This window comes from Sinocyclocheilus rhinocerous, unplaced genomic scaffold, assembly GCF_001515625.1.
Source record: "Sinocyclocheilus rhinocerous isolate Xijiao unplaced genomic scaffold, SAMN03320098_v1.1 scaffold2660, whole genome shotgun sequence".
Classification (NCBI taxonomy): domain Eukaryota; kingdom Metazoa; phylum Chordata; class Actinopteri; order Cypriniformes; family Cyprinidae; genus Sinocyclocheilus; species Sinocyclocheilus rhinocerous.
Window position 1 is genome coordinate 360,992 of NW_015630549.1, and position 12,257 is coordinate 373,248.

Sequence of the window (12,257 nt, forward strand, 5' to 3'; positions counted from 1 at the left end):
TTTTTTTTTGGTAGTAATGTTTATTTAACCAAGAACATGTGACTGGGACAGGAATTTACATTTGATTTTTTTAAAAAAAGGACTTTGCCTCCTCATTTCAGAACACCACCGTACACCACTGACAGTATATATACCTTGAATGCAATTCAAGTCATTTTGGATAAAATCGTCTGCTAAATGCATAAATATGAATGTAAAAGGGATCTATTGTCATTCATATTCTTTTAAATTAAAGTTGCTTGTGTTATTGACTAATTTAAAGGTGCACCAATTCATATTCTTTGATGTTATACTGACCCCTACTGGTGAGGATATAGAATCACATAAAACAAATATTTACGCGAATGGTTTTGTTCCAAAAACGGTATAATTTATACTTTCATGTCATTTAGTCGCTCGCACTGTATCCGATGTGAACAGTTTGGTGCCAAAATCTTTGTCAATATTTTATTACTTTTGTGTCAGTTTAGTCCTACAGTAGTTTATGCAAATAGTTTTTGGGACAGAATATTGCAAATCATACCTGATATGAATGGTTTCAGTGCCAAAATGATTGTTTTAAATGTTCAATTGCTATCTTTTACAGAACAACAAAATTTGGCCAATATTTCAGGCTTCAAATTTAGTCATATTGTAGTTTATGCAAATAATTTTTTTCTCAAATATGTTTCAAATCAGACAATAATTTGCATCCATTTTTTATGATCCACTCAATTTTTGCTGAAAAATTAAAAAAATCCATCAATGAATTGTATTGTTTGATGCCGATTCAAAAGTCCTATTCATTTCTTTAGGTTTAAAACATTTAAGCGGAAAAAAAAAGTACTCCGGGAACATGTTAATTGATTAACACACAATTTCTCTTTGTTTTAGCATGTCTTCATCGACATGACCGTGTATAATATGTCACTGCATAACCGAAATATAATTAACTAGCTCTTGTTGGACAAAGCAGTTCATTCAGACCAAACACAGACTGTGATGAAGCCATATTAACTTGTCACCTCTCCTATCTCTTCATGGGCTTCTTCAACAAACGCTGTGGCCTGCAGGCACACGTCATCTGATTGGTCCATATCGCTCTCCTCCATCAATCTGCCTCCGTTCTCATTGGCCGCATTGTCCGAGTCTTCATGCGCCTCCCTCTCCGATTTGTCCGAGTCGGCGTCGTTCTCCATATGGTTTTCCAACATGGAGTCATTCAACCTTTAACAAAAACACACAAACAAATGACCATGTGAGATTTGATTCGGCTGCATTTATTCAATTATATTCATTCTACATACATTTTAAACATGTGTTTATTATTTATTCCTTAATTTCTATTAAAAAATAATTATTTTCTTTAATGTTAATTGTTTATTCTGCTTTATCTCAGTGAGATCTGGTATTATGTTCATGTTCAAAGCTCGTCGAGATCAGTTGCCAAAGCAACAAACCACATGATGATCATCTTCACGAGTAATTTGAATGACAGGGCCGTCACCATGGTCACAAGAGGTTCATTATACGAGCAGGAACGCTATTTTCAAAATGTCTGCAATAGGCAACGAATCTCTAAAGAGAAACATGAATCATCTGACTAGTAAAAAGAGTCTTGCATTAGTAATCTGAGCTTACGCGTGACATTAAATCATCTCTTTGTCACAGAGATCACAGGAAAACCAGCTTATGTCCTGCGTCACCGGCTGTCAACAAGAATGACCAGCAAGCAAAGCAAAAAAATGAGTCCTTACCTTGCCAAGAATATATTACTCCTGAAACTCCAAAGACTGGTAAACAAAAAATGAGAAAACCTCAGAAAAAGCCCTTGTTCACAGTCGACATACAGTGATTTTCCTCTGTAGTTCCTGTTTGGATTGATGTTTGCACAGGAAAGTTCAGCAGTAACGTGTTTTCCAAAGCTGTTTTTCCTGCTTCACAGCTTGTCTGGCACGCTTGTACGAGTGTACGAGTGTGTGTGTGTGTGTGTGTGTGTGTGCTGATGGTGGTGTTGGGTTTACATTCTCTCATCTCTTCCTGCTCCTCTGCCTGTTACGTAAACCTGTAGGGCGCAGCTGATTGGACGAGAGCTTCAAAGCGGCTATAAAAAGGTGGGGTTAACAATATATAAATGATTGACAGCTGAAGGATATCACTGGCAAACAACTACTATTTCTCTTCCTCTCAGATTCAGAAACACTGTCATTTAAATACACTTTGAATCTCATTGGAATATTATTTGATTATCATGTAAATCTGTTATTAATGTTTGGTGATTAATCACAATTTGTCATGGATATAGGCCTGTGATTTCAGCTATTGATTTTGATTGATGGTATTTTAAGTCACACAATATTAACGTCATAGTATTTCAACATACTGTGCAACATATTTACTGTATTTTTGTATTTAACCATTTAGCATTTATACTAAATTATAATAAATGATAAATATATAATAGAAATACACATATACAGATATATACAGAAGTTGTTGTTGTTTAATGTCCATTAAGTCATTAAGTGTGCATTAAATGCATTAAAGGTTTTGTAAGGGCAGTAATAGATCATTTTTGCAATAACACTGTGAAGGTGGCCGACTTTAACATAGGTTTAAAATATGCAAAAGCTATTCTGTGCTTTTTGGCATTTTATCGATAAACAAAAATAATGGGGAGATGAGAGGAGGGATCTAAAAAAATAAAAATAAAAATAAAAAAGGAGAATAGCAAAAATTTGGCCAAAAATGTTTGAGAATATTTCACATTTATTCTGTGAATATTCTATTGATTTTGTGTCAGTTTAGTCCTAAAGTAGTTTAAGCAAATAGTTTTGGTGCCAGAAATATTTTGAAATTATTTCATGTGTTCAACTCATTTAGGCGCATCATACCTGATAGTTTTAGTGCCAAAAGTGTGAACATTTCATATCTTTCAGCAATAATTGGTCATTTTATTTGGAGGATACATTATTTTTTTAATAATGTATATAATTATAATTTTTTTTTTAGAGTATATAAACTTGGCCAATAATTGTTTGAGAATATTTCAAGCTTTAGTCATATTTACCTGATAGTTTTAGTGCCAAAAGTGTGACTATTTCATATCTTTCAGCAATAATTGGTCATTTTATTTGGAGGATGCATAATTTTTTTTAAATGCTTATTTTTTAGAGTATATAAATTTGGCCAATAATTGTTTGAGAATATTTCAAGCTTTAGTCATATTGTAGTTTACGCAAATATTTTGGTACCAAAAACTATTCTCCAAAACTCTAAATAGTTTATATCTTTTTTTTTGTAATTTAGTTGCAATGAATCTGATGTGAACAGTTTTGTGCCAAAAAATATTCTGTGACACACCGACAGCAGTGTGTTGATGTAGAGCAGGGGTCCTCAACTCTGGACCTCGAGATCCATTTTTCTACAGAAATGAGCTCCAACCTGGATTAAACACACCTATATGCAATTTTGTAGTAATCCCGAAGACCTTGATTAGCTTGTTCAGGTGTGTTTGATAAGGGTTGGAGCTGAACGCTGCAGGAAAGTGGATCACGAGGTCCAAAGTTGAGGACCCCTGATGTAGGAGAGATCAAACTCACTGCAGCAGGTCCTGGTCGGTGAGAGCCGAGCTCTGCAGCAGCTGCAGTATGTGTGAGGACTCAGAGGAGCTGCTCAGATCTCCATCCCTGCCGCTCTTCGCCGTCATCTTAGACAGGCTGGAGCAGCTGAGAGCCAGCTCCAGAGCGTCCATCCAACAGCGTCCTGGAGCAAACCACAGGCTGTGGTCCTCAAATGGACTCCATATTGAGAAGACAGTTTCACAGAAGACAAACACCAATGCTCACCATCAGATTCGGACGCTGCTCTGAAGATCAGGTAATTACTAGGTAAGGGTTGTGTGATGGAGCCCACAGATTCTCCTTTAGGACCCTGAAAAAACACATACCCATCAGTCCCAACGATGAGGTCAAGCAAACATCGCATTTCAGAGATGCTGTGGTCTAACCTTCATGGCCCATATGGACTTGTCCAGCGGATGGTAGAGTTTGAAGCAGAATCCGTCCTTCTTTGATGGCCTTTCGATGAGTTTGCAGGCATTGAGAAGAATCGTTCCCACCCAGTGATCCGAACCGGGCGTCTTGTATATCAGGAGAATGCCGGGCTTCAGGATGCACCACAATTTCGTCCAACTCTTCAACGTCCCCCGAATCTGATGCATCCAAGAATCACAATTTAAAGCTACTGAGAAATTATTAAAATGAAAACCAATGAGGTTTACCGACCTTTAGCCAGTTGGACATAATAACCACACTTGGATCCTTAAGTGCACTGAACAGCTCTTTGGCAACCCTCTTCTTTTCCTGTCGATAGTTCTTCTTCTGAACCTACGATATGAAAGGTCAAGGTTTAATGCATTGCTCAGACATCAGCTAGGTGGTGCAAGTGGGCAGCAAGACATGTAAAATGGCTACAAACCTTGTTGAACACTAGAGTGCTCCATATACAACATCAAAGAGCTACAAAACAGCAACAGTGGAGCTCCCAGTTAAAACGTAGATGAACTGGACTCGTGTTCATAATTAAAATCCATGTGAAGTTCCAGGTTTTGCTTAGTTTTGAAATCTCTCGATTGAACAATTTATCTGTTGACTCTTGTATAGTGTTTGGGTATTTTGTTATTGATTTTTTATATCACAGATGTCACTTCATATTATATACAACAGATATACCACTTATACACCACCTTTAAATCTCTACTTTAATGATTTAATTTTAGATTGTGGAGAAGAACTCTGATTGGACAAGGCAAACGTCACTCATCTAAAGTAAAGTCAGATTCACGAGAACTCAACATATTTATTTAAATGTTACATTTAGGAACTGAATTTAAATTTATAAAAGCCATTATTTTATTTTTATTTTAGTAGTATTTTTTTTTTTTCAGTAACTTTTTTATTGTCAGTTTTATTTTGTTGTAGTACTGTTTATTAGTTTTACTTTTTAAAATGTTGCTTTATTTTCATTTCAGTTTAAGCTTTAGTAATTTTAGTACTTTAGTCAATTCAGAACTTAAATGAAAATGAGAAATGAGAAATTAATTAGAAATTCTAATTTAAATATTTATCATTTATTTTATTTCAATTAACACAAATATTTTTAATAGTTTTGGTAAAAAAACAAAAACAAATGCAGAAAACATTTTTATGACAGAATGTATGGGCCCTCGAAATAAATGTGTTTCCAATGAAGAGTGGGACATTTCTGTGAAAATTAAATTCTGTAGCACAAACAAGGAAGTGGAGCTGATGTTTTGAATATTGCAAACTTAAGTTATATGAAGCTGTGCATCAGTACAAAAATGCCACAAAACTTTATTAGCCACAGACCTTTCATGCATGCAAAGTTTGATTAGATAAAATTTGTAGCCTTTCAAAGTAAAAACAAAAAAATAGGCCAGATGAAAAGCTGTAATATTTGAATAAATATTTCAGAGTATTTCCTCTAGTAGAGGAAGTGCCTGTATGCAGGTTCAGTGCCGTCCACCTGTTGACTGACACGGTGAACAAGCTGCTGTTTAGAGAAACTGGGTCAGGAACTCTGCCTGGAGTGGGAAGCACATCGTACCTTAAGCGATTCTTTCCTTGCCAGCTTCTCCGTGGGTGAGGAAGACTCTTTCTCCAAACCGATAAACATCCTGGATTCCGACTGAAGCAAAAAAAAAAAAAAAAACATTCAGAAACAAAAAACACTAGTGAAAGTTTAACTAGTAAGTGGGCTGAAGTAACAGATGTGTTATGGAAAAGCTCTTCAACCACAAGTACAGGCTTTTTTCTTTCCCATCTGCATTATGATGCCATCATATTTCATGCTCGTAGTCAACAGGAAGCTGAACGCACCGCGCTGCTGGGCGAGCGGACCGGACTGACCTCGTCCCTCAGTAAGGGCAAACCGTTCCTCTCCGATTCATTACCTGCAGAACACACACACACTCCAACTGTCCATCCATCCATCCATCCATCCACCAAACAATAAAACCCACCATCCATCCATCCATCCATCCAACAATCTAGCCCACTACACATATATCCATCCATCCAATGATGTAATACACTATCCATCCATCCTTCCAATGATATAACCCATTATCCATCCTTCCATCCATCCAACAATATAGCCCAATATCCATCCATCGACCCATATCCCTATATCATCAGTCAGGATTTGACCCAGAAGCTAATATCCAGTCACATAACACACCAGATCACACACCAGATCTTCAGTCACATAATATGCTCTTCAATTTCGCACTCTGGCAGTCGTCAGTGGTTGGCATGAAACAGCCCTAATCACTGCATTTCATCAAGGTTTAAACTCAAACATTTGTCAACAAATGGCGATCTATGACAACATGATTGGATTAGAGAGCTTCATCCACAACATCTGTCACCCCTCCAGCACCAGAACACATGCAAATTGATTCAACTCGCTTATCCAATGCAGAGCATCAACGCCGAATCAACAAGAGTTTATGCCTATATTGCGGTTCAGAGGGACACCTCCTTCCCTCGTGTCCAGTCAGACCTCCACGCCCAGCAGTGAGTACTATCCATTTACCACCTTTGATATGCTCGCTTGCCCATTCAGATGTTATTCTAATGACTACCCATCAATCTCTTTAAATGAAAACCCTCATAAATTCTGGAGCTTCTTGAAATTTCATCTCACTCAACCTACTTCGCAAGCTTCACCTCTGAAGGAAACATTGTCCTCAAGTTCTCCATGTGCACTCCATAGTTACCTGCAGTTATTCACTAAATTTGCCAGATGCATTCATTAGATATTCAGGGTTGAAATGTAGGGTAGCAAAATTAAAGATTTTAGGTTACATAAGACGACACTAATCAAAGGAGCAAATCTAAGCAACATGGGCTTTTCGTTGCAGAGCATCTGAATCAACTTCCCTGCATCATTCCTTCTCATGAAAAGGAGCTAAAAATAGTCTTTGTGCTGCAGTGTTGGTCTGAGTGGGGTGTGGGAGCCGCCGTCTATAAGTTGCACAGTTACAAACCCTGCTCTACCTCTCTGTCTCTACTTAGAGCTCTGCAGGGTAATGAACCTGCCCTGCATGTGGCCAGGCAGTCGGCTCAACCAATCACAGCTCAAAGCCACAGCTAGAGGGCAGGGCGGGTGGATTCAATTGGCCATGCATCTGGCTGCTGTTCAGTTTACTCTGTTTACAAGGCTATGAGTGGTAGAGAGACGAAAACACATCCTGAATAGACTAAACAAAAATAACACCTGCAAGAAGAATGAAGAAAGAAGAAAGAAAAACCAAGAAAATTACAAAAGAGATCTCTTTTAATGCGAAATGTGCAATCTTTTCAATGTTAAAGAATTCATGTGACTTACTTTCTTCCATGGAACACAAAATTAGATTTTTTAAGAATATCCTGGCTTTTCCATAACATGGAAATGAATGAGGACTAGTGCTGTCACACTCCAAAAGACTTGGAGTGCACAAGTTGGGATGTAATTTTTATATATTCATTTATATAATAAAAAAAACCCCACTAAAAATGCAGTTCACACATACTGTACCATGACTTCAGTATACAGTCATGGCCAAAAGTTTTGGCAGGGACATACATTTTGTGTTTTGCAAAGTTTGCTGCTTAAGCTGCCGTGGTGTTCATTCACATTGTTTCTAGATTATTGTGTAGAGTGATCAGATGCATTTTAAATAATTGCTAAAAGCTTCATTGGCCAAAAAATGAACTTTTCACAAAAAAACAAATTTCACTGTTTTTTGATCCTGACACAAAATGACCAGCTAACATTAATTGACTAATTGTCAAGAGTGCATTATTGTAGCGCGAAAGCACATTCGCATCTCTCCGCTCGCATGCGGATTTCCTTACCTCTGGCACAAAACCGGACGCACGCGCTCAGATACATGCTGCTTTCGCCCAGAGAGAGTGTGCGCACTTAAAATGTGTCTCTCCTCTCACTCAAAGTGTGGGTGTGTGCGCTCAAACTGTGTCCTGTGCACTCGCAAATCTCTCTGTGCTCATGCGGTAGATATTAACGCTATACACTAGATGTGTTCGACTTGAAGCGGCACTGCGCAGATCGATCGGTGTTTGACATCAGAGTACAACTAGAGCGATTCGAAAGCATACGGAGCGTCTGCTCTCTATAGAACACAAAATAAATAAAATGGAAAACAGAATTTAGGGTAAAATAAAGTTAATTTTATGGGGCCCTAAATTAAAAGTTGGCTTGAAAGAATTTATGAAAAAAAAACAAGTTGCGTTTACATGCATTCTCAAAGCATTTCCTTCCATAATAATGGTAAATGAATATTGTCATAAATATTTATATGATATGAAAAAAAATATTGTCATAATATTTCTGACCATTCATGCACACTGTAGCATCATGCTACATAAGACAAGAAATACGATTTATATTCCGCTTTTACTTGCTTTAAATTACCATTGAGTATTTGTAATAACTTCCAATTGTATCGTGTGTTTATTACCTTCGTTTCATCCGTAAAAATGAAATCCGTAATGCTCATCAATAAATCAGTGGAAAATGAATAGAAATTATGATTCTGTCTGAGCTATGCGTTTTAAAATTAACACGCACTAGTGTATACATAGCCTAAAAGATGTGGAAACCGAAAACTATCTGAACTTTATTAAAACTATTTGCACTGATTGATTGTGTTGGTTACATTTTGTTCCTTTGTGTTTTTTGTTTTTTTTGTTCCTTTGTGCAGTGGCTCAAGAGATGAGTATTCGAGTCTGTAAAAACGTCAACAAGCTGAAAAAATACAACCAAAGTTTTTTTGAGATAATGTAATCTTGTTAAAATTGATTTCATAAAATTGGTATTGAGTGCATCCTCCTCCTCCAATGGATCCTTCAGAGGAGAACATCTACAGAGTCAACACCATCCTAGACTCCAGACAACAGGGTTGTCACCTAGAGTACCTCGTAGACTGAGAGGGGTTCGGCCCAGAGGAAAGATCTTGGGTTACTCGTGATTACATACTAGACCCATCTCTGCTACTTGAATTCCACACGAATCACCCCAATCGTCCAGCACAGACAGGCAGAGGCGACCCCCGTCGTCGTCCGCCATGGTCATCAGGAGCTGCCCATGGAGGGGGGTGGGTACTGTGACAGAGTCAACGACATCCACAGCACCAGACCCCTACACTCCGCCCACTCGTTCACAGTCACCAGAGTTCTGACCACCTGCACCTGTCACATCCAATCAGCACAGACTATATAAACCACTCACCTCAGTTCACTGTTGTCTGGTCTCGTTGTTCCTACCATAACGCTACTAAACCACATACCTGCATGGACTTACCCTCTTCAGTTCGATATTCATCTGCATCCAACCTCCGGATCCGGCTCACCAACACCAGTTCATCCAAATCTGCAAAGATAAGACTGTTATTCACAGAAATATCTCAGCATTGCTCTGTTGACCAATCACTCACCTGCTATCCACGTGTATCTGTCAAAACCTGCAATAAACCTGATGTTTGGATTACCTTGTTGCATTCTTATGTTTTATGACAAATAAATAAATAAATAAAGTATGTATATTTCTCAAATATCAGATCATTTGTCCTTTTAGGATTTATCTTTAAAATATAAATAAGAATATATATTCTATATAAATTTATATATATATTTATGTATATCATGATATATACATATATATATATATATACTGTATATAAGCTCAAATATAAAAAACAAAAATAGAAATATTAAGAATACACTTTTAAATATATAAAAAATTATGAAGCTGTGGTAAATGGTTTTAGAAACACAATGAAGCTGAAGCTACAAGTGTGCTCATGCTTAATTTCAAATCTGAGGACGTTATCTATAAAACTATGCATTTTATGAAACATTTTCAAAGACTATGTCATGTGTTTTTATAGAAGGCTAATAAAATAATATATTGCCCCTGTAAGCTCCCCTGCATGTTACTGTCTGATGTGATGTCTTTCTATTGTTCTCACTCGATGAACATTTCGCACCTCCGCCAGGTATGAGACGTAATTCTCATTATTTTATCATAATTCTTTTGTTTTTATACAGCCAGTATTAGCCTTTATTCTGACATTACATGGCTTACCAATTCACATCACTTTGATCCGAATATACATTTACCCAACTATTATTCAAAGTCTTTCTAAAAAAACAAACAAAAAAATTATTGCGACCTTACGTGAATTAGATTAATAGTACGCTTTTACTCAAAACTCCATTGCGTGTTTGTAATAACCTTTGCGATCTCATTTGGATTTTGGTCATTTAATGTTGTTGAAATATGCTATTTATAGCCTTTTATATGCAGCTAATCGCTGCATCTGCTTAGAATTTCCCATGTAAACATTCTTTATTGTTACGAAAATACCTCAAATCTCATGAAAATCACATACAAATCATATACTATCGTAATCGTGTGTTTATTAGCTCATGTTTCGGAGTAGAAACATTTATCTGGGTTTGTTGTGGACAGAACTCTTTATTTATTCAAAAACAGATGAAAATATACAAACACTTTCAGGAAACCATTAAGAAGCATTCAAAAAATGTATATAAAATCAATGAAGGGAGTAATCGTATACATGAAGAGGATAAGTCAAAGATAAAGTACATTTAAGAAATAATGATAACAAGAGATAGAAAAAAACAAACAAACAATGAAACAGGCTGAACTTATTCAAGTCACAAGAAATTAATTGTTCATATATCTTCAGAAGCCTATTTTAAATATATCTTCTAAAAACATATTTTTTTTTATTGCTAGTTAAACAAAAAGATGTGAGCAGTAAGTCTACCTCAATCAAAAAGTGTGGCAGGAAAAGGAGTAGGAAGTAAATATTTGTTTATGTATAAAAAATGTACCAAACTAATTGAAAAAGTTGAAAATATATTCTTTAGATTTATTGGCATTGTCAGTGTAATAACCAATAATATCTTTCAAATTAAAAGAATGTGCAAAGGTGGGGGGGGGTTGAAAATGGGAATACAAGTCAAACCAAAACTTCTGAACCAATTCACAAGTAAAAACTAAATGTATTAATATTTCATCTTCATTACCACAAAATGTGCAAATACTTGGAATATCAACATATTTGGACACAGTTAAATTAACAGGGTATATTTTATGCAGTATTTTAAAGTGGACTTCTTTGGTCTTGTTAGGAAGAAAATATTTATGTGGTAACAGCCATGCTCTTCTCCAGTCTATATTATCAATTAAGGCAGCCTAATGGAATCGCCCTCGAGGAAAAATACGGTCTCTCTTCTGAAAAATCTAGCAAATATGTGTATTATTGCATTTCTTGTCATAAATGCCAATGCCATCTAGTAACAAAACTGACTCCTTTGTATCTTTCTGTCCATATAATATATGACCCTTGACCAGCTGCATTTGGAATAGCTCTTAGAACAGTGTTGTATTCTTTGAAAGGAATAGGGAAGTCATGGACAGTCATAGCCTATTTTAAATATATCTTCTAAAAACATATTTTTTTTTATTGCTAGTTAAACAAAAAGATGTGAGCAGTAAGTCTACCTCAATCAAAAAGTGTGGCAGAGTAGGTCACAAGAAATGAATTTTTCATATAGCTTCAGAAACCTATTACATTTTTATTGCTAGTTAAACAAAAAGATGTGAGCAGTGAGTCTACCTCAGTCAAAAAGTGTGGCAGAGTAGGAAGTGAGCCCATGAATTTGTTTATGTATAAAAATTGTTTAATTGTTTAAATGGGTATACAAGTCAAACCAAAACTTCTGAACCAATTCACAAGTAAAAAATAAATGTATTAATGTTTCATCTTCATTACCACAAAATGCAAATACTTGGAATATCAACATATTTGGACACAGTTAAATTAACAGGGTATATTTTATGCAGTATTTTAAAGTGGACTTCTTTGGTCTTGTTAGGAAGAAAATATTTATGTGGCAACAGCCATGCTCTTCTCCAGTCTACTGTATATTATCAATTAAGGCAGCCCAATGAGATTTGCCTTGAGGAAAAATACAGTTTCTCTTCTGAAAAATCTGGCGAATATGTTTATTATGGCATTTCTTGTCATAAATGCCAATGCCATCTAGTAACAAAACTGACTCCTTTGTATCTTTCTGTCCATATAATATATGACCCTTGACCAGCTGCATTTGGAATAGCTCTTAGAACAGTGTTGTATTCTTTGAAAGGAATAGGGAAGT

At 36.2% G+C, this 12,257-nt stretch overlaps 1 protein-coding gene across 1 annotated transcript in view; it reads right to left on the bottom strand.

Annotated features, from left to right (window-relative positions):
* LOC107740565 (oxysterol-binding protein-related protein 5-like) overlaps positions 1-9,132 on the bottom strand; it is an 18,565-nt gene extending 9,433 nt beyond the window's left edge. The window contains exons 1-8 of the mRNA XM_016553013.1: positions 9,039-9,132; positions 5,880-5,971; positions 5,608-5,688; positions 4,266-4,367; positions 3,989-4,192; positions 3,828-3,912; positions 3,582-3,744; positions 1,005-1,206 (exon numbers count right to left, since the gene is read on the bottom strand). Coding sequence (XP_016408499.1) covers positions 1,005-1,206; positions 3,582-3,744; positions 3,828-3,912; positions 3,989-4,192; positions 4,266-4,367; positions 5,608-5,688; positions 5,880-5,971; positions 9,039-9,132 — 1,023 coding nt within the window. The remainder of the gene's footprint in view (positions 1-1,004; positions 1,207-3,581; positions 3,745-3,827; positions 3,913-3,988; positions 4,193-4,265; positions 4,368-5,607; positions 5,689-5,879; positions 5,972-9,038) is intronic.
* Between the last annotated feature and the right edge of the window lie 3,125 nt (positions 9,133-12,257).